A 20341-nucleotide genomic window follows, 5' to 3' on the forward strand; every position below is an offset into this window, starting at 1 on the left:
GTCTCTTTTCTCTCGAGCCGGACATACACACAAACAAAACATACAGGGCATTCCCCCCATCTTCCACTTTGTGACCAGAAACCGAGTCGTCAGCGTCGTCAAGTCGTAAATGTCATCAAGCGCGAAGAAGCTACCAAAAAGATGAGAGGGTGAAAGAGAGAAAATAAAGAAACCCATACCCTTCCCACCCCAATATCACCTGTAAGCTTCTAAAGCCCGTGAAAGAAAGGAGCAAAAGAAACAAAAAGCCCCCCTTCTCCACCATTAGACACACCAGGCAAGGCCAAAAAGAATGACCGAACGGGCCCAGCTCTCAAGCTCTGTGAGCTTGAGAGTAAAGATACAAGACGACTAAAATGCTGCAAGGCTGAAGCCCCTTCCCAACGAGATTTAAAATCGAATACCGAACAAACCCATTTTGTCCCGCCGTAACGCTGGTGAGGCCCTGCTCCCACCTCTTTCTGCTTTACGCCTCGAGAAACCAACTCGTACCAAGGGGTATAGACAGCCACTGATCAGACAGCTGTTTGTAACCGACTCCAAGAAAGGCTCAGTACCGCTTCTCCTCTGGTAAAACGTTCTCTCCATAGAAACCGCCGTGGTGACCATCATCACCGGATGCTGCACAGGCGAGGCAGACGCCGCCGCCGTACACCCTAGTGTGGCGTTTCCACCCTTGGCCGGCATCATCAAGGAGAGAGATGATCTCGCCTTGAACTAGGATCTCTCGATTTGTGGCCTCGTCGTAAAGGATCTCGCCGTATATGGGAGGAGGTCCCGGCAGCAGAGGCGACGTGGGCGGGTATGATGACGGAGAAAAGGTCATCTCGGCATCGTCAAGGATAGGACTCGTTGAAGGAATTGGCGTCCCAATAGACAGTGTTTTGGTGTAGGATCTCCTTCGAGGCGTTAAGGACAAGCGCGTAGTATGCGTGCTCTGTGTAGCTATCGATGCTCCTGTAGACGTGGATGACATGTAGTCTGGGTTTGGCTGTTCAAAGAAGGAAGCGTCTAGTTCCGATACGCCACTGGTGAAGCTCCTCCTGCGCTCGTCGTATGTGAAAACGGACGGCGATATTTCCGGAGGCGTCATGGGTGGCGGAGGCTGGGGCCTCGACAGCATGAACCGGGCCGAAGCCATGTTTGAAGGCTTTCCCGGTGCAGCAAACATGGCGCCGCGCGACGATGGGTCACTGCCGTTCCCCTTTCCCTTACCCTCTCCCGCTTCTTTCTCATTTTCAGACGAGAAATGTAACTGCGGATCTGGGTCCCCGGCCGATCGCAGCCCGCCGACCTCAGTGTCACTGCTGACTCGACGTGTCTTTTCTTCCATTACCCAGCCGTCTTGCTGAGCGAAGGGATGATGAAGCCGTTGATGTCTAATGAGATGGTTAATGTCGTCAACGACCGGCGTATGGCTCTGGGCGGCCTTTTCCTTCTTGCTCGTCGCAGAGGAGATGGCACGACATGCTACCAGGCGGAAGACGGTCAGAAGTGCAATTAAGGCGAGCCCGGTGCATAAATGAGAGAAGGTGAAGTGGTGGTAAGAACGGGCAACCGAGGGCGGCTCGTACAAGCCCAGCTGAGGATGATTGACAGCGGGCATCGCTGCTTAAAGGCTGGCCCGGCTTATTCGGGCAAGTGATTAGGCTTGGGAGGTTGTAAAGGGGGTCTCTGCCAACCTTCACCACGGAAGTAGAGGTACCTCGGTCGGTGAGCTTCAGATGCGGTATGGTCGGTCTTTGGAGGGGTATGCCTGTGCCTGGCGGCCTAGCCAAGAACTAACGGTGGCTTGCGAGTAATGGAATGGCGCTGCTGGACATAAGCGACTAGGGGGTGTGATGGTGGGCCTCGGCCGTTGCATCTGCCGTACGTCGGGAGGAAAAGTTGTCTTGTCAAGAAAGATCCGGGTTTGTTGAGCTGATTGCTTTGTGTGGCTCGTTCAGTGTTCGGATGAGGAGGACAGGAAGTGAAGGGATAGTAGAAGTGGCAGGCGTCCGTCTATATGATCGATGTGTAAGTGCTTGAGCGCTTTTGTGGTGCTATTTTCAACTGGGTGCCGCGCGCTAGGGTGGCGCGAGGCTCATTGCGCCGTAGGCTCTGAAACGAACCCATGAGCAGAACATGAATGGTTCCCACGCGTCGCGGGCAGCGGCGTCGTCGTCCAATAACTGCATACGATGCCAGACTTACAACAAGGCAGGTTCCAGATTCCTCCAAAGGCTGCGAGCTGAAGTGAATTAAGGGCTCGGTTCCGTTCTTGGCAGATGCAGGTCGCAATGGTTGAGGGATGAGGATAAGGACGAGTACGAGGACGAGGACAATGCTTTGTCTTCTGGCGACGACAATTTGATTTTTATGTGCCCAAAGGACGGCCAAAGGATGAATGAGGATCGGAACTGGGGAGGGTTAGGACCTGAATGGAGCGCTGGTGGGGTGGAAGGACTGCAGACAAAGCGAGACGGGCAACGGGCAGCATATATATAGACACAAAGTTGATGCACCAAGCCGCGGGAGACGATGCAGTACGGGGACAGCTCGCAAAGGTATCGCCAGATCTGGCTCGGCAAGAAAGGACTGGCAAAAGGAATGGGATAATGAGATCAAAGTAAGAAGGGGTCGAGGCCGTGAGGGTGTGGGACAAAAAAGGAGGTGTGTGGTAAAGGACGGCACACCCCTTGGCTGGCGTGGAATGAACAGCTCAGCCCAGGATCCCCCGTTTCCAGAGAGCACGGCCTTCGTTCTCAGTCAGCCTCCTTTCCTCTTCTCCCACTCTCACTCTCACTTTCAAGCGAGAGCCGGCGCAGACTAATGACGCTAGCCAGACCCTCGGGCGTTCTGGAACAGCCATGATGGCGACAGCGCTTTGTTTGATTTTGCCGCAAAGCGGCGCATGTAGTGGTGTGCGGTTATCGGCCTCGAGTGGTTGATTTCGAAGCTGGAGACGCCTCCATGTTAAGCGGAGTTGCAGAAGCGGGCGTGAACGGGATTGAAATGGATGCGCCTAAGGGTGTGGAGGAGACCCGGCTACAATGAACGCCATGGTAGTCTGAAAATGCGGTCATCATGTACGTTGGAGAGTAGTTGACTTTACATCCTTGGGTTGGGTAGGCGACTGACAGTTGGTTATCGTCTCGGCTGTTTGACTGGCCAGGGCAGTTGGGAACGTCAGCGCCAAAGCTGGCAGTGACATGGCAACGACATGGCCGCGACTCTGATAAGGACAGGCAGGCATAAAATATGGAGTGGAACGGCGAACGTGGTGTTGGATGGATGGTCGAGCAAAGGCGGTATACTCTTTGACGAAAATAGCCGAAGACGCCGGCAAGATTGGATGCCAACGATCCATACCTCGAACTCGTTTTGCACTGTTGGTGGTTGCCGTTTCTCCGAACAGAGAGCAATAGTTGGGGTCGACTTTTCTCGAAGCGAAGCCAGGGGAAACTAGCACAGCCGATCCCTGTCGTTCAGCCCAGCATGATCTTCGCTCGAATGACCCCATCCGTGGCACCCGTAGTGCTGGGAAGACCAAGCTGGACTGATCCCAGCACCAGTCCGGTCGCAGTGTAGGTTGGTGACCACGTAAAGTCCAGATGATCCACAAAAGAAACAAAAGAAAGGAAAAAGGGAGACGCGACTCTGCTTGGTCGTTCTGGTCTGACGAAGCGCAGCGCAAACTTGAGTGGCGATCCCACATTGTGACTGGTATTACACCATGGCTAGCACTAGGACGCTTCCAGTGGCCAACACAAGCCGGAGCGGACACCAGCTCGCGGGTCCCAAATCCAGGATGAGAGTATGGCCAGGGGAGTGGAAGACGCTGAGCAGCTGGGGCATTGCTGACATACCCACCATGGTGGTTGGACACAATCCACAATTGCCAGCGGCGGCGGTTCGGTGACCTCTGTGGTATAGTAGTACAAAGTAGCTGTCGTGATCGGATAGACCCTAGTCGCGGCAAACGGGGACTCGTCGGTGGCAGGTGACCGGTTCGGACCCAAACGGAAACGAAAAGTCGCAGAAGCAAGCTGGCAGAGACCCTGTCAACGAGGGTTTGGGATCTTAGGGGGACTAGGAGATATGTCGTAAAACCAGTTAGCGTTGGCTGAGTGGAACGGGGGACCTGTTCAGCTGAGGTGAGCCCTACAGCCACGCCATCTGGAGCCCACCCTGTCTAGCGGGGTGGAATACTTCCAACTTTGTTCCTCTTCTAGGCCCTCTCCATCGCACGATTGGCTGCTCAGCCAGCCCTGTGGCGCCGATCGATGCGTGCCCGTCAGGATGGGGAATTCTCGGGCCAAGCGACCATGTATCGCGACGCGGATGATGGAGTTTGACTCAAGACGCTGCCGGAGCCGGATTGGGTTGGGCGTTATGCGTGTCGGTATAGGTTGGTGTCACAGTGTTACTGCAAAACAGACAGACATGTCGTCACAGACAGCCGGAAACCGGCGTGCCGCAACAGACCAGGACAAAGAACCGGCGATGGGAAGTTGCCGGGCCTACATGACGTGGCGCATGAGGAGAGCAATTGCCGGAAGCTAGCAAGTGAGCAATACACGGTGGTAATGGCGACGATGATGGATGGGATGGTGCGACTGCGAGGTGAGCAATGGCAAACCAACCAGGGTGAGATGATGGTATAATCATGCCGATGTAGAATTCTTGAATAGACGGTGAGGTGCCGGGATGGGTGGGAAGTCGAGCTTCGTCAGCTGCGAAGATGAGTGGGTGTAAGAATCCGAGGAAGCGTTCGCACCATGCCGGTGGTAGCTCCGTGCACCATAGCAGGATGGATGTGGCGTTGACCGGGCGTGACTGTCTACCGGGAGGGAGGATGCCTAGACGTACGCCCCTGGGCGACGACGAAGAAGGATTGGACTGTGACTACTGATCCAGATCCATCACGCCCAACTGGGTTAACAGGGCCAAAGGCCAGTACGATGTTTGGCAGTGTCGGTGGCCGTGAAATCGGAATCAGGCGGAGGAGGAGCGTGCCTATCTGGATCTAGATTCCTGACAGGAAAGTGGTGTGCTACGGGAAGCTTTGTGGTGTGTGTGTGTGTGTGTGTGTGGAGAGAGAGAGAGAGAGAGAGAGAGAGAGAGAGAGAGAGAGAGAGAGAGAGAGAGAGAGAGAGAGACGATGGGCCCGTCCCTAGGTTGAAGGCTTCGAAGACATGGCGTGCACTGAATTCGGATTGGAACTTTGAATTGTCTGATGTGGCTTATGCGAAGGCATGAAAAGCGACGACGATGCGTGATGCGTGATACCTAGTCTGGCCAGAAAAGCATCCTTCATTCAGCCGGCGTTGAAGCGGCAAGAGCCTTCCATTCGCTCTTTCCATCCAACCAAAGGTGGAACAATGTTTCGAGAGGTGCATTCCCCAAGGGTTCCTGAGCACGAATTTAGTAATTAAAAAGAAAAAAGGAGAAGAAAAAAAAGAAAACACCAGTACGTCGTCCAAACTATGCATAGTTTGATTCATGCATCGCCCACATCTGTCATCTGGTGGCCTTGGCCCGAGTTATTCTCATCGCCGGTGGCCCTTGCCGTCCACGACAGTGACTAATTTGGGGCAATGCTGTAGAAGGCAACAGGAAGCTGGCAAGTCAGACATTGGAAGGCATGTCGTCCAATTACCTGCTCCTACATTGTGTATACTGTATACCACTCTACCAACTTTGGGTATCTTTGGGTAGGTACCTATCCAGATAGGCATGCGCGACTGCCTTCCCCTTTGGGAGTAGCCTCGGAAAGCGACTGGCTGTGATGTCCGAGCGTACGGAATCATACACTCACTCACTCTCCTCCGTATACTAAGTAGGTAAGTACCTACGTAAGTAAGGCAGAGGGGATCGATCCCCCGCCCGTGTGATGGCTTTTTTCTTCGTTTTCCAGTGAGAGCATCACATCACATCGCATCGCGGGGACAGGTCGTTCCTACCAACTTCACGCTGTCATCCTTGATGTGTTGCTGGTCCTGTCCTGTTGGATCGTGATTATCCTGGAGAAGCCGCGTCCACATCCATCCTTCCTGTATTCAGGCGCTGCTGATGACAAATGGTGCCCATACGAAACCCCGTCGCGCCTGCCTTGCATTACTGCACGATTAGAAAACCCCCCTCTTAATGGCCAAAAGACGACATTGCATGCCGCCATGCCAGCCGTCCCTTATGCGCGCAAATGAACCTCAAGTCGCTGCTGCTGCTGCTGCTGTTGCTGATCATCGCACTTGCTCCCGCCTGTAAGGTCCCGTTCCGAGCTTCATATCCTCGAGATGGGGGTACATCTTGCATCCGCGGCCACCATCAATCATATCCTGGCCCAGACATCCAACAGCTCCTTTCGACATTTCCTCGCTGTTTGGTTTCGCCTCCCGCCCCCCTTCAGCGCCATGGCATGCATGATGATGCCAAACGGCCTCTCACTCGCTTTACTTGCCAGAGATGCAGCGTTGCGGCCGCACCTCGCCGACACAGCCACCAATCCGGCCCCCGCGACCCCCTTTTTCTAGTCCATCCATTCCCAACGCATTTTCAGCTCGTCCCCGACACCACGGTAACGAATCAACCTCTCTGAGAGACGCACTCGTGTCTATTCTTGTGTCTCCCTTAGAAGCACGCGGACTGACTTTAGATTGCAGATGCCCCTCCCGAAATGGGGCGCCGAGCCACGGAGCCGACGCGGCCGCATCGCCGTCCGTGGGGTCCCGTTTTCCCTATGGACGAAGACGTGTACCTATCCCAATGAGTTCCCGTTCTTGTCCCTGTCCCTGTCCCCTCAGGCAGCCGGCCCTAGGCCCGGGTGCAACCAAAACGCTGCCACTTGACTTCTCGATGCCAACCAACGCAAACGTGCATAGTCTTTCGCTGACCATGTCTCAATCGCCCTTCCTCTAATGAACGTTGGCCCTGGCTTGCCTTGCCGGGCCCCTTGTCCAAGGCAATTTCCATTGACGAGTTTACGAGGGAAAGATCCTGTTCCTTTCTCGCCTCCTTACGAATCCTTCATTCGCCGGTCCTGTTTGGTCGCGCATCCCGGTCACCCTGGACTTCTCAGGAGCAGGAACAGCTCTCGGCAAGCCTGCAAGTCATTCCCAAGCAACGCCCGCTATGACAGCCCGGTGGGAGCAGCTTGACAGATTCTGCGCACTGGTGCAGGCCTTGTGTAGCGTCCCCTCTTCTGCTAACGTCTCACCCAACCGTTCTGCCTGCCGATCGTTCCCGAAGAACACAAAAATTGACCTACACGTGTTCTCTCATTCCTTGGCCGCCGTCCACAATCTCGCAACGCCCGGAGTAGACACTCCATCGCCTCTTTCGCTAGGGTGCAAGCGGTACCGAGACGGCGTCGAGGGTTAGGGACCAGGGGGGAAAAATATAATAAAAAACTCTTGTGAGAATTCGATGTTGCCACCACCAAACGTCTCGTATTACAGACACATCTGTACCACACGCCCTTGGCCAAGCAAGCCACCGGGGCTTCCAAGGCCATGCGTCTTGCAGCATTTGCCTGCCGTGCGCTGAACAAGGGGGGCAGGAAAAGTACTGTGCCGTTCCTAGTCCGGGCCAAAACATGGGGATTCGGCCAAGTGCTTATCCAGATGTCGTCTTGCTCCAACCTCGAAATGCAGCCGACCGTCGTCACCTCACCATGCATGAAATCTGCAATGCACCATTGAGATGTGTCACAAAACCCAAGCTTGTCACGTCCGAACCCCAGCGGCAAAGGTACAATCTTTCATCTGGCGTCAGCGGACTGGACCGATTTAACATCGGCCCTCGTGGTCGCGGCTGTCACGGCCATTCACGCTGCATCGCCGGCAGCCTCCCTTGCTCTCTCCCCTTGCACACATCCCAGCCCCCTAAGGCCCCAGGAATGCGAAGTCATTCGGGACCCTCGCGCACTTCAGCCTTACGAAGATCATGACATACCCTCGCGTCAGCATGTTAATCGGCCCTCATCCACTAGGCACTCCCCCCGGCCAAGCCCTTAGACGTCCCCCTGGTCATTGGAATCCCATTGGCTGACCCTTCTCGAATACTTTGCCTGACTAGCATGCGGATGTACCATCGGTTTGCTTCGATGGGGGAAAAGGGGGGGGTTAGCCAGGGTGGCCAGGCTTTATGAAATCGCCTCAGAACTTGGCCATCTAGCCTTGGCCTGTCGTTTCCATGTCACCGCAGTTTCCGCTGACCGCCTCGCTCACCCGAATGCGAACTGTTGATGTACCCGCTGCAAAGTATCTTCACGTAAAGCCGCTAAAGGGTCCTGCTGCCAAGTCGGGCGCACTAGCGACAATTCTCGTGTCAGGAGGGACGACGAGTCGAAGAGCCATGCACCCACTGCCTGCCATCGCCACTCATTCGGTGAGACCTCTCATGGCGCGCTTTGGCCATCATCAGATCATGATAATCCCCACGGGTGTAGCTTTCAGAATGCCCCGATACTTGATCACCATCGTAGCCTTGTGCTTCAATGCTACAGGTCAAGATACGACGTGCCTCCAGCCTTGGCGCGCGCAGCCGATACTTGATAATTGACGGCCCTTTCACACCCGCGGAACACCACATCCGGTTGACGAATCATGCCAAGCCATGCAAATTGCGACTGCGGCGACGGCAGACATGATTCCTCTCCAAGGATACCTTTCTACAGCGAAAGACTAGACTGGTCACAACATCACGCTTTGTCCGACTCCTGCCCGCGTCTTGGCCTCGGATGAACGCCTTCCTCCCCCGCCCATGACCAATGTTCGGATCCTGCGGCTCTGCTCCGACGACGTCGGAGTCGAGTCAGCCCTGCATCCCGTCGTGACCCAACCTCGCACATTGCCTCTAACGGTACCGAATCGTTGCGGTCGAAACGACGTCAGTAGTTGCAAAGTACGCAAACATGGTGCTGGCTCGGTTGCGCGCATGAACCCGGGAACCTCGGGGCGACGAACAAAACGTCAGGCGGTCGGTCTCCCTCGCGACACCGAGTCGTCGCTGTTTTTTATTGCGGTGAGCGTCGACGGCTAAGCTGACTCCTTTCTTACGCCCTTCTCACATACTAATCTCGTCGCCCGGGCCCGACGGGCATCGCATTGCCAAAAGAGGTAATATCCCCCCCCCCCCCCCCCAAAAGTATCACCAGGTGGACGTGACGCCGTGGATCACGAGACCCTACACCCCCGCCTTTAGGCCCGGAACTTTGAAATCAAGATAATGGGGATGAGGCGTCGTGATGGCTGGCTGGTACGCCGAGTCAGCCCGCCAGCCGTCACGACAAGCTTCCTTGCCCACACTATTCGAGCGGCCGGGCTGACACGTCGGGGATCGGTGTCGGGTACCCTTCCCGTCCCGCCATCAGTCAGCATCACCGGGGAAACGGACAGAGGGTTTGTCATGATGATGGTCCGTTTGTCATGTCCGGACTCTGCGTGAGAAACTTCGTTACGATTACGCGGCACTCTTTGTCTTTCCAGGTCTCCATCTCCTCTCCCCTACCCTCTCTCTCTCGCTTTCGAACCCCGCCAAGAATTACACAAGGTCTAGTCAGACAAAAACACTTGCGCGCTTGGTGGCCTCTTCAAAGTGCTCTTCTTCTGCTCGCCTCAGATCCGCTTCCGCACAACCATCCCACACTTTCCCCTTTTCCCGTGAATCCTCAAAACGCCAGTTGGAAATGAAGAGAAGAAAACCCAAAGCGTAAAGCGTACTTTGCTTTGCCTGCCCTGCCCTGCCCTGCTCCGCCCTGCCCTTGCTTGAGCGTAAAACACCGAATAGAAATCGACAGAAAATCCCGAACCCCTGTGCATTGAAGATATCTCCCCTTTTTGGAATCAGGCGGAAAAGACACTTTGTAAAAACATCACATGGACCGGGCGAGGCGAGCTCCATAGAGTCGCGTCGTAAATCTTACATCCAACCGCTGATTGCTCAGGATACGGCCGAGTGATGTGTCTGTTCACCTGCCTTGGCGCCTGCTGGTAATCCAACAAACAGCCGGTGCCACTGGGACTAAATGCCAATGCCGATGCCGATGCCGATGCCGCTCATTCCAACGTCCATGGGTTCGAGTCCTGAGCCATCGCCTGGCAGGTCGCGATCCTCCTCCATCATCTCGATGAGGTTATCCAGGTTCTCGTCCAGGTTCTCGGCATCGGCAGGAGGCAGGCACTTGCGCAGCAATCGGCGGTACTTGTCAATGTTTTCGCCCGTGCCCACCATGCTGAGCGCCTCGACATAGTCAGACTCGGACTGCCGCTGCTCCGAGAGCATGGCTTGCAGCTGCTTCGCCAGGGACAGACGGTCCTCATACGAGGCTTCGTCGACGTCACCGTTCAGCTTGCTTATCTCTTGGTCGAAGGCCTGTTGCACGTGCAGACGGTTCTGGTGGGTGATGAGGGACATGACCTGGTGCTTGGCGCGGTTGGCTTCGCTCATGATCTGCGCCGCGCCGTCGTCCGGCTCGAGCTGCGCCTCGAGCTCGGCGATCTGCTGTCGCACAGCGGCGAGCTCGGCTTGCGTGTTGGAGAGGATGCGACGGGCTTCTTTTTCTGCCTGATCTTTTTCGCGGAGCTCCTCGTCGTAGCTCCCTGCGAGGTCTTGGAACTTCTCCATGATGAGCGGCGTGATGCGCGCGTGCACTGTGTTAGCCGCCTCCGAGCTGAACGACGAGAGGGCAAGCTTCTTGCTGGCCGTCATTCTTTCTGGCATCGCGTCGCGGAAGGAGACGTGGCGCTGGGAGTCGGGCGCGAAGGGCGACGAGGAACGCTGGGGGCCGCGCTCTTTCTTTGTGGCGTTGAGCTGGGCGATGAGATCTTCCGCTCGTACGCCCTCGCTGTTGGGGATATCGGTTGACGCTTGGCGGCCGAGGAGTGCCCTGATGCATTTCCTTGCATTGCGTTGCGCCGCGAGGTGGAGGGCAGTATTGCCTTGCTCGTCTTGCGCATCAATGAGCTGTTGGACATAGGCGGGATCGTGCGTTTCTTGCAGCTTGTTCAAGATGTTGTCGAGGTAATACCTCGAACACGAGTGGCTGACCACCCTCCCGTTCTTCATCACCGCGGCGTGGTGGATGACTGTGCTGCCTGAAGCATCCCGGGCATCAACGGTGTCGAAGAGTTCCTTCATGACCTGGGGAAACGTTTGCTTCTCGTAGCAGTTGGTGAAATGCACCGCACGCATGAAAGGAGTCTCTCCCCTCACGTTCTGCACGCTCAAGCTGGCACCGAACCGACGGAGCTGCTTGATGACATCCACATCACCCATGGCCGAAGCCCAGTGAAGCGCCGTGTGTTCCTCGGAATCGATGATCCAGTTGGGCTGGAAATTGGGCGGGGGCTCGGGGCGGTATGCTGGCTTCTCATTTCTAGAGAGAAGGAAGTAATCGAGGAGCTCGTCTCCGTAGACGGAGTGCTGCTGCTGCGTTAGGTCCTGGATCGCCTCTTCTCTCTTCCTCTTTCTGTGGCCGGTGGACTGATGGGATAGGTCGAAGCGGTCGTCCTCACCCATGTACGAGGCCGAGGCAACGGTGAGGTTGTCTGGGGTATCATCATCATTCATGACCGAGTCGCCGACATCGTACTCTTCTGCCGGCGGGAGTGCGGCTTGCGCCGAGTTAGCAGGGGCGTGGACTTGTGGTGGTAATTGCTGCTGGTGCTGTTGCTGGATGTTCGTACCGGGCCATTTGGGCACTGCGGGTTTCTTTGGTGCCTTTGGTTTACTTGTGTGCCGGGGGGCCGGCGGCGGGCTCTGATCGCCCGGGGTGTATTCGAAGATGGGCCGCAGACGGTCGTAGATGTTGTTGCGCTGGGCGAGTGCGACGCCCTTGTCGAGGGGGATCCATGTGCCCTGGTACTTTCCGTATCCGCCCTGGATCTTCTCGTGCTTCTCCTTCTGTACCTCGCGCTCGAGAATGCGTGTTCGTGCTGGCTTATCAAAGCCAGCGGCCTTTAGAATGTGTGTAGCGTTGATCCAATCATCTTGCCGCCGTCGCATGACATGTTCCTTGAGGTCATCTCCGAATTGGAACTCGTAAACGGGGATCTAGTCGTACGACGAGTTAGCATATACGGTGCCAATTGGAACAGAGCGGGCCAATATGTCACTGGGCATGCTTGATTTCGACGTTGACATTGAAGCCATCCCCTTCCATGGGGAAGCATTTTAAGCGCCCAGCCTGGCCAGGCGGCTCGGGGTGACAGGATGAGAACCCCACGAGGCCCGGACAATAGATATCTTTACAATCCAAGAGACATGGACTTACACCACTGTAGGTGGCACTGTAGATGCCGGGCTGCGCATTGCCCTTGACCATCGTCATCAGCCTGGAGCAAGGGACAGGCCCTGCCGACTTGTCGCAAACTGGTCAAGAGACAATTTGGGGACAGGTCGTTTCGGTCGGCGGCAAGGAGAATCGACGAGATGGTGGTCGATTGCAGGAGGTCACTCGGAGTTTTCGTCTTTTTTGTGTGGCGTAAGGCACGTTGTTGGGCGAGAGAGGGTCGTTCGGTGAGGCTTGTAGCTGAGGATCGGCTTCACGGAAGATTTCACCAGATTGAGTGGATGCACTTCGGGTGATGGAAGTGGCACGTCGGTGACGCGAGACGCGCCTTCTTAGATTACCTTACGCGCGCAGGGCAGGCACTTAAGCAGCGCGAAAGAAAAGGTGGCCCGAGCGTCATTACCAGACAGTGGGACACCTTGCTCCTGATGGCAGGTCACGTGCCGTCTAGTCTTTAATCAGGACGTCCAAGCTTTCTATCCGTCAAGGGTCTGTATGATTCCGTATCATGTTCCCGTTCCATTACCGGGTCTTGCGAGAGTAAGCACCCAGTACGGATACGTCGATGCAAGTATCCCTAGGTAGGTATTCAAAAAACAGGACACGTCCAGTATAGACGTGCATATAAAATGTTTGTCAAGCCATCTGTATACACAAGCCATTCAGAGTCATCTTTGTTCCATGGATAGTTGCACAAGACGGTCTTGCACTAAGTCGCCTTGACAACAGAATGGCGCATACAGGAGCTAGGGTTTAGGAGTTAATGTTGATCCCGATAAAGCAAGACGTCACTCTTTGACAATAGGGCGGTTGCCAACGCTCCAGCTTGTAACTTACTCAATTCCAATCCAACCCATTCGGGAAGGAAGGGAGACCATTAGCAGCCTCCAGTTCAGAATAGGAAGCTCTTATTCATCAGTAACCCCCCTATCTCGGTGACGTCTTGCGTTGTCGCATGTGTCTTTGCCCCGCAAAGATGGTGGGGTTTCATCCCCCACTACGAGCACGTCCCCCTGGAAGTCTATCTCATCACGACATCGCTTTCGGACACAAGACGCTTGTAACTCCGATCACATCGACACCGGAGCAAAAGGCCTCATACATAAACAACGTCCAATATATATCCCCTTTGAGAATCTCAGAAGGAACAGCTGTGTCTTTGTCTGGTAGGCAACTCCCCGATCCTTAGACTCCCCGCTTTTGTATCCGCATTGTCCATCTTACTCAAGGGTCCCCAGCAATCATCATGCCTCTCGTCGCCTCAACCCCCAAGGACCGCGTTATCCTGGGTCTTATGACCTTCGGACCCAAGGAGTCTGACGGCGCCCGAATCACCGACCTGGAGACCTTCAACAAGGCTCTCGACGTTTTCCAGAGCCGTGGCTACAACGAGGTCGACACTGCCCGTGTCTACGTCGGTGGGCAGCAGGAAGCCTTCACCCGTGAGGCTAAGTGGAAGGAGAGAGGGTTGACGCTGGCCACCAAGGTCCAATATCCCGGACAGGCTGGCGACCATGCCGCGGCCAAGGTTTTCGAGTCGGTGGAGACGAGCTTGAAGGAGCTGGGTACTGACTGCGTCGATGTGAGCCGATATTGTGCCGCGCCGTTATCTGCGAAGAGACGAGCTAATGAAATCACCTAGATTCTCTACCTTCATGCTCCGGTATGAGTTGACCTCATCCGTCGTGACCAAGGCCGACATGGGCCGACTAACACTGGCTTGCAGGACCGTGCCACGCCGTTTGCCGAGACCCTCGAGGCTCTGGACAAGCTCCACAAGCAAGGCAAGTTCGTCAAGCTTGGCCTGAGCAACTTCACTGCATTTGAGGTGGCCGAGGTGGTCTTGACGTGCAAGTACAACGGATGGGTTCGGCCGACGGTGTACCAGGGCATGTACAACGTCATTACCCGCAGCCTCGAGTCCGAGCTGATCCCGGCGCTGCGACGTTACGGACTGGACCTTGTTGTTTACAACCCGATCGCGGGCGGGCTGTTCTCGGGCAAGATCAAGTCCAAGGACATGGTGCCGACCGAGGGCCGGTTCTCGGACCACAACGGCACGGGGGGTAATTACCGGGGGCGCTACTTCCGCGAGAGCACGTTCAGAGCGCTGGAAACCATCGAGGCGGCGGTAGAGAAGAACGGGCTCAGCATGATCGAGACGGCGCTGCGATGGACGGTGCACCACTCGGCGCTCAAGATCAAGGATGGCAACGACGGAATTATCATTGGCATCTCGAGCGTGCAGCAGCTCGAGAACAACCTCGACCACCTCGAAAAGGGCCCGCTCCCCGACGAGGTTATCCAGGCGCTCGACCAGGCGTGGGCCATCTCCAAGGCGGACACGGCCAACTACTGGCACCTGGATCTCGAGTACAAGTACGATACCCGGGATGCGCTGTTCGGGGCAGGGGCCAAGTGATGGATGATGAAGTGGAGTGCGAATAACCGTAGATAGGCAGGGCAGGCAATGACAGACAGACAGACAGACAGACAGACAGACAGACAGCCGGCAAGGGCGATGTTGCAGTTGTGGACGAATAAATGGACCTATCACATGTCAAAATTGGCGCACGCGAAGGGCACCTAACTACTTTGCAGTCAGTCCTTACTGCGATGCGCGGCGCGAGATGTGTGTGTGACGTGACTGAGAGAGTGTGAGAGAGCGTGTGAGTGTATGTGAGCGCGAGTGTGAGTGTGTGCCAATGAGAGTGTGTGGCAGCGGGTCGATGCCAGTCATGCGACTGCATGCGTGATGGCGTAGAATGGGGGTCGAGGTGGTACTTTTTGAGGCCCTCTGCTCTACCACGGCAGCGGTCTACAGGGATAACCGGGCGCACTACCGGTAGTCTAAGACATGGGCGGACTGGCGACCGGCTTCACAGCGTGAAGGTTTTTATCAGATGCAGCCGCAGGTGACTGACTGGGCTTGTCGCGTCGCTCATGAGCGCAACTTGTGACAGATCCGGTATCTACCTTAGTAATCGGCGCGGTGCCGTGATACTACTATACTATATCCGTAACACAGTCGGGACAGGTGCTGGCTGGTGCTCTTGCGGTCTGGCATCTCAAGGATGGACCTGGCAGGCTTAGTTCTGGTCAGTGCGGTAGGGACAGACGCACACACACACACACACACACACATACACACGCACATACACAGGACGAATGATTGCTTACTGGAAGTACACCATGGTACTTGGGTGAGGTTAGAGTGGGAAGGGCTGTATTAGTGTATGCGCGTGTTCGTCCAAGTAGCGTATACAGAGTGTACAGATATGTGAGGTAGGTGTGTGGTACAGAACGTTGAGACGGCGTTGCGTGTGCCTCACTGGATATCGGAGAGTGAGGGGAAAAGACGGAAATAGATGAAAAAGATGGGGGGAAGACCCTTCCGCGAAAACCGCCCATGCCTCCAGTCTGTGCCAACTTCCAAGTGAGGCAGCAAGTGATGTCTCGGCGTAGAGGATGGGGCATGGCATGGCCTATCCATCCGTCCGAAGGCGTTTAAACCCTTCCCTGAGATGAACAGGCAACAAGGGCTGAACGGGGGGTTTGCTTGTTTGTCTCGTGCAAGTCCCTCATCGCGGACACGGACGCCAACATGTACACATCGGATACTTTTTTTTTTATACTCGGTGCTCAAGGCGGACTCTTAGTAGTGTCCAGCGCATTCCGGGGCGGGCTCTTTTTTTCCCCACTGGGAATTCGCATCTTTCGAGTCCCGAGGCCACGTCCAGCGTCCCTGTCTGCATGCAAGTCTACGTCAGGTAGACTACTTAGGCACTTGGGCAGGTATCTACCTATCTGCAGGTAGTAGAACCCACCTAGATATTCAGGCATGTGCCTGTTTAGTAAGGTACCTACTCAGTAGTGTGCATGTGCTATAGTTCCACTCCCCCCAAAAAGTGACACCAAAGCATCTCCTGCAGCAAAGCGACTCGCATCCTATTCCCTTCCTTTCCCTTTTCCTACTCGACTCTCCTTGCAGCGCATCTCTCGTAGCAATTGGGTTTCCGATTCCAAGTCACTCCTTCTTGCCTAGTCCCTTTTCCTCTCTGCGCCTCTTTCTTATCTTCCGCCGTTATCTTTTCTCCCACCCTCCCTTGTCCCTCTCCCTTCTGACGCTCCTTTGGCACATCCCTTCTTATGCCTCCCAGACTCATCTCAGGGCCGGACGGAAGCCTCAACCTCCCCCATCTGCGCCGACTCGAGCAGTTCCAGAACCCTCCTCTGACCGCCACTACATGCGATTCCAACATCTCAGACTACATCGGTAGTGGAGCCAGTAGTCCTGCACGCACCCCCGGACTCGACGCGCGCCTGGCCGAGTTTGATGCATTGCGTAGCGGCAACGACCACTACTTCGAGCACGACAAAGACGCCGACTACGACTACGACGACGACTACGAAGACAACGACGATATGGACAACCGGCCACCCCTCCTCCGAAACGCTCACTCTCGCGCCGGCCAGCCTCTACTCAACCCCAAGGTCCGCGATGGCGATGACGACCACCGCGGCAGGAGTTATTCAACTCGTTCCCGAGGAGCCAGCCCCTTGCTGACCCCGAACCGACCGACCTTCTCTCGAAGTTCCACCATGCGAAACCACTCTCCCTCCACGGTCAAGGCCAACGCGAGGAGGAAGTATATGTACGCCGCCTTCTTCCTCGTCCTGAGCCTCATCTCCTTCGTCATCCAGACCGAGCTGTCTGCATACATCCAGCAGGAGCTGCACTGGGACAAGGCGTACTGCATGCTCTACTTGACCCATGGCTCCTGGGTCATACTCTGGCCAATCCAGCTACTCATCTTGCGCATTAACAAGCGCAAAACCTCCTGGCCCTCGTTCTGGCGCCGCCATCGTGAGCTGGTGCACACCACCGCCGTCATGGTCCAGAAGCAGGACCTCGACCTGTCGCGTCACCCCGCCCACCCTCGCTCCTCGCCGTGGTTCTATCTCGTCCGCACCACCGCCTTCATCACCTGCGCCCTGACGGTTGCCGGCCTGAGCTGGTACGTCGCCGTCAACATGACGACTCCGTCCGATCTGACAGCCATCTACAACTGCTCGGCCTTCTTCGCCTACGTCTTTTCCGTTCCCTTGCTCAAGGAGCCCCTGCGCATGGACAAGTCCCTCGCTGTCCTCGTCGCCATTGCTGGCGTCCTCATTGTCGCATACGGTGACAGCAGCCCTACCGACGACGATGCCGCTCACAGGCAAGCTGCCGGCGAGCGGCTGACCGGCAATCTGACCATTGGCGTCGGCTCCGTTCTCTACGGTCTGTACGAAGTCCTCTACAAGCGCTATGCTTGCCCGCCCGACGGCTGCTCGCCAGGCCGCGGCATGGTCTTCGCAAACACCTTTGGTTCCTGCATCGGCGCCTTCACCCTCACTGTGCTTTGGATCCCGCTGCCCATCTTGCACTGGACCGGAATCGAGTTGTTCGCCCTGCCGACCGGCTACACCGCCTTGATGCTCTTGTTCAGCGTCGTCATGAACGCCACTTTTGCCGGCAGCTTCCTGGTTCTCATCAGCTTGACGAGTCCTGTGTTGTCCAGCGTGGCCAGTCTGCTCACCATCTTCATCGTCGCCGTCACGGACTGGTTCCGCACCGGCGAACCCCTCAGCGCTGCGGCTCTCATCGGCGGTCTCATGATCATGCTCGCCTTTGGCATGCTGAGCTGGAGCACCTGGCGCGAGATGACTGAAATCGAGGCGGGCAAGGCAGTCGACCTCACAGACAGTGGCGAGGATAGCGACACCGATGAACGTGTGCGTTGAGCGAGATCGAATTGCATACGTGGTGTTGGCAAACATCAATGGCGTTTGGGGGGGGGGACCGGCGATTACATCTGGTTTTGTTTTCTTGTATTCAACACGGGCAATGGCATCATTACATCAGAGGCTGGCGGTGTTTTCTGGCATTGGATCGTAACAGCATGATCGCGACGGACCCCGAACCGTCACAGCGGACGTCAGGAGGGAAGGCAATGGCCATCGCCATTGAGGTGCAATGTTTGATTTATTGCACATCGGCCCTCGGCTCTATTCTTAACTGTTCATGTTATACTTTTTTCTTTCCTTTTTTTTTTTCTTTCCCTTTGGTTGGTATATTCTTGGGCATAGATGATTCTGGTTCAGGTTCATTGGGGACCCTTGTTTAGAAAAGCGGCAGGATCACGAGTCATCCACAGCTGCTAGATGGTAGTCTTCTTTTTTCTTCCCCTCGGGCCAAGCCTTGAAATAGGATTGCGATTGCTGCTCTGCAGCACACAAGCCAAAAACCAATGACTGACTTCTGCAACCATCTTCGCAGCCTGCCAACAGGCCAGCTGTTCTCCGGCCGCGAGGTAAGTGGCATTATGAAGAGACTACGGATACCGGGTTCGGTTGACTTGAAACAGGGGCGCTCAGCGATGAACCCGACCCACCCCGAGACGGGATCCACGTCCAAACCCTTGTATCATCGACTTAACCCCCCGGACAGGACCGACGGGCCAGTCACGATGCTCAGAAGCCGGCCCAGGTGATGGAGATGCTGGACATGCGAGATACAGATCTTCTTGACGCCGCTCCGCTGCTTGGGGCGCGACCTCGCAGCATACCCACATGGTAAAGTGAGCAGCAGATGGTGCGTCAGTAAGTCTGGGAGCGACGCAAGAGATTGACCTCTCAACTCAATCGTGAGTTAGAGTTGAGATGAGGCTACGGTGAGTCAGGTGCGCCCATAGTAAAGGGGATATATGGTGTCAATTCTCGACAGGTCGCGGCATCTCATCAGCGTCCGCGTTGAAGGCCATGGAGAACTTTATGCTGTTTACCCCGAAGATTAAAACAGGCCAAGTCTGTGTGACGTAGCTCTCTTCCCTTTAGCAAGGTATGCAGTTGTAGTTATAATCGTAGGCGCCCATCTCTTTACGAGACATCCTGTCCGTCCACAATAGCGTCAAAAGCTGCTTGCTTGCTTGCTTTTGGGTTCCCTGGCCCGCGTCCACAAAGGGTGGGACTTGTTCTGCTCGACAGACACCCAGCACGTCCCCCCCCCCCCTTTTCTAATCACCGACTTAGTTTTCGTTGCGCGCGCCCCGCCACTGAAACAGGTTCGACGTCCACACTTGGAGCCTCAACCCGTCGTCCGTCCTGCACTCCCCCCCCCCCCCCCCCGCCAATCAACGGAAAACATCCAACAATGCTCGATCAGGCGCTCAAGACCATCGGCCTCGTCTGGGTTCTCTACTCGGCCTACCGCCTCTACGATGCCCTCGCGCTGCGGATCCTCCCCGCGGTGCCGCTGACGCGGTACCAGAAGAACGGCCCCTTCGAGTCCTGGGCCCTCGTCACCGGCGGCTCGGCGGGCGTCGGCCTGGGCTGCGCGCAGGAGCTCGCCCTGCGCGGCTTCAACGTCGTCCTGTGCGGCCACGACGTGGACGAGCTCGAGGACGCGCGCGCCCTCGTCGAGTCCGAGTGCCGCCTGCGCCGCCTCAAGGGCGACGTCGCCGTGCGCCTCGTCGTCCTCGACCCCGTCGCCAGCTCGGCGCGGCAGCTGCAGGCCGCCGTCGACGGCCTCGCGGACCTCGACGTCACGGTGCTGGTCAACAACGCGGGCGGCGTGCCGGCGCAGCAGCAGCAGCAGGGGTGGCCGCTGCTGCGGGAGATGAGCGTCGACGAGGTCGACGCGACCATCGACCTGAACGCGCGGTTCATGGCGCGCCTGACGCGGCTGATGGCGCCGGCCCTCGCGCGGAACGGGCCCTCGCTCGTGCTCAACGTCGGCTCCTCCTCGACGACGACGGCGGCGGCGGCGGGGAGCGAGCCGGGCTCGGCCGTCTGCTCGGCCACCAAGGCCTTCGTCGCGTCCTTCAGCCGGGCGCTCGCGCGGGAGATGAAGGCCGACGGCGCGGCCGTGGACGTGCTGTGCGTCGCGGCCGGGGAGGTGAGCGGCGGCACGCGGGCGAACCCGGGGTCGGTCGGGCCGCGCGGCGTGCCCGACGCGCGGGCGTTCGCCAAGGCGGCGGTGGGAATGGCGGGCCGCGCGGCGCGGAGGGGGGTGCTGGAGGTGAC

At 56.6% G+C, this 20341-nt stretch overlaps 7 protein-coding genes across 7 annotated transcripts; 4 read left to right on the plus strand and 3 right to left on the minus strand.

The window, feature by feature from the left end:
* Nucleotides 1-351: 351 nt before the first annotated feature.
* LY79DRAFT_230855 (uncharacterized protein) lies at nucleotides 352-2023 on the minus strand. The gene is made up of 2 exons (XM_060551675.1): nucleotides 1683-2023; nucleotides 352-1628 (listed from the first exon to the last, which is right to left on the minus strand). The coding sequence occupies exon 2, from the start codon at nucleotides 1604-1606 to the stop codon at nucleotides 551-553; it is 1056 nt and encodes a 351-aa protein (XP_060413407.1). The 5' UTR covers nucleotides 1607-1628; nucleotides 1683-2023; the 3' UTR covers nucleotides 352-550.
* An 815-nt stretch (nucleotides 2024-2838) lies between these two features.
* LY79DRAFT_230487 (uncharacterized protein) lies at nucleotides 2839-4014 on the minus strand. The gene has a single exon (XM_060551673.1). The coding sequence runs from the start codon at nucleotides 3695-3697 to the stop codon at nucleotides 3065-3067; it is 633 nt and encodes a 210-aa protein (XP_060413408.1). The 5' UTR covers nucleotides 3698-4014; the 3' UTR covers nucleotides 2839-3064.
* A 2170-nt stretch (nucleotides 4015-6184) lies between these two features.
* LY79DRAFT_580305 (uncharacterized protein) lies at nucleotides 6185-7930 on the plus strand (the record flags this gene model as incomplete). Its single annotated transcript, XM_060560094.1, has 2 exons — nucleotides 6185-6245; nucleotides 7533-7930. The coding sequence occupies 2 exons, from the start codon at nucleotides 6185-6187 to the stop codon at nucleotides 7928-7930; spliced, it is 459 nt and encodes a 152-aa protein (XP_060413409.1).
* A 1909-nt stretch (nucleotides 7931-9839) lies between these two features.
* LY79DRAFT_230931 (uncharacterized protein) lies at nucleotides 9840-12591 on the minus strand. Its single transcript, XM_060551676.1, has 2 exons — nucleotides 12257-12591; nucleotides 9840-12036 (listed from the first exon to the last, which is right to left on the minus strand). The coding sequence occupies exons 1-2, from the start codon at nucleotides 12311-12313 to the stop codon at nucleotides 10006-10008; spliced, it is 2088 nt and encodes a 695-aa protein (XP_060413410.1). The 5' UTR covers nucleotides 12314-12591; the 3' UTR covers nucleotides 9840-10005.
* A 470-nt stretch (nucleotides 12592-13061) lies between these two features.
* On the plus strand, nucleotides 13062-14770 carry LY79DRAFT_555995 (aldo/keto reductase). Its single transcript, XM_060557970.1, has 3 exons — nucleotides 13062-13856; nucleotides 13917-13937; nucleotides 14001-14770. Exons 1-3 carry the CDS (start codon nucleotides 13521-13523, stop codon nucleotides 14694-14696), a joined length of 1053 nt encoding a protein of 350 aa, XP_060413411.1. The 5' UTR covers nucleotides 13062-13520; the 3' UTR covers nucleotides 14697-14770.
* Nucleotides 14771-16294: 1524 nt separating this feature from the next.
* Nucleotides 16295-18349, plus strand: LY79DRAFT_230990 (uncharacterized protein). Its single transcript, XM_060551677.1, has one exon. It carries the CDS (start codon nucleotides 16424-16426, stop codon nucleotides 18059-18061), a length of 1638 nt encoding a protein of 545 aa, XP_060413412.1. The 5' UTR covers nucleotides 16295-16423; the 3' UTR covers nucleotides 18062-18349.
* Nucleotides 18350-19469: 1120 nt separating this feature from the next.
* On the plus strand, nucleotides 19470-20183 carry LY79DRAFT_491545 (short chain dehydrogenase; the record flags this gene model as incomplete). Its single annotated transcript, XM_060553319.1, has 1 exon — nucleotides 19470-20183. A coding segment is annotated over one exon (714 nt), but the record flags the coding sequence as incomplete, so codon positions are not given.
* Between the last annotated feature and the right edge of the window lie 158 nt (nucleotides 20184-20341).

The sequence above is a fragment of the Colletotrichum navitas genome (assembly GCF_030913465.1).
Source record: "Colletotrichum navitas strain CBS 125086 chromosome Unknown LY79scaffold_35, whole genome shotgun sequence".
NCBI lineage: Eukaryota > Fungi > Ascomycota > Sordariomycetes > Glomerellales > Glomerellaceae > Colletotrichum > Colletotrichum navitas.

Bases quoted from the DNA above. Each gene is read 5' to 3' on its own strand.
- LY79DRAFT_230855 (XM_060551675.1), bottom strand. From the start codon at position 1,606: ATGCCCGCTGTCAATCATCCTCAGCTGGGCTTGTACGAGCCGCCCTCG.
- LY79DRAFT_230487 (XM_060551673.1), bottom strand. From the start codon at position 3,697: ATGTGGGATCGCCACTCAAGTTTGCGCTGCGCTTCGTCAGACCAGAAC.
- LY79DRAFT_230931 (XM_060551676.1), bottom strand. From the start codon at position 12,313: ATGACGATGGTCAAGGGCAATGCGCAGCCCGGCATCTACAGTGCCACC. The intron at 12,037-12,256 runs GTAAGTCCATGT...TCGTACGACTAG, and splicing joins ACAGTGCCACCTACAGTGGT to ATCCCCGTTTACGAGTTCCA.
- LY79DRAFT_555995 (XM_060557970.1), top strand. From the start codon at position 13,521: ATGCCTCTCGTCGCCTCAACCCCCAAGGACCGCGTTATCCTGGGTCTT. The intron at 13,857-13,916 runs GTGAGCCGATAT...GAAATCACCTAG, and splicing joins TGGGTACTGACTGCGTCGAT to ATTCTCTACCTTCATGCTCC. The intron at 13,938-14,000 runs GTATGAGTTGAC...ACTGGCTTGCAG, and splicing joins TTCTCTACCTTCATGCTCCG to GACCGTGCCACGCCGTTTGC.
- LY79DRAFT_230990 (XM_060551677.1), top strand. From the start codon at position 16,424: ATGCCTCCCAGACTCATCTCAGGGCCGGACGGAAGCCTCAACCTCCCC.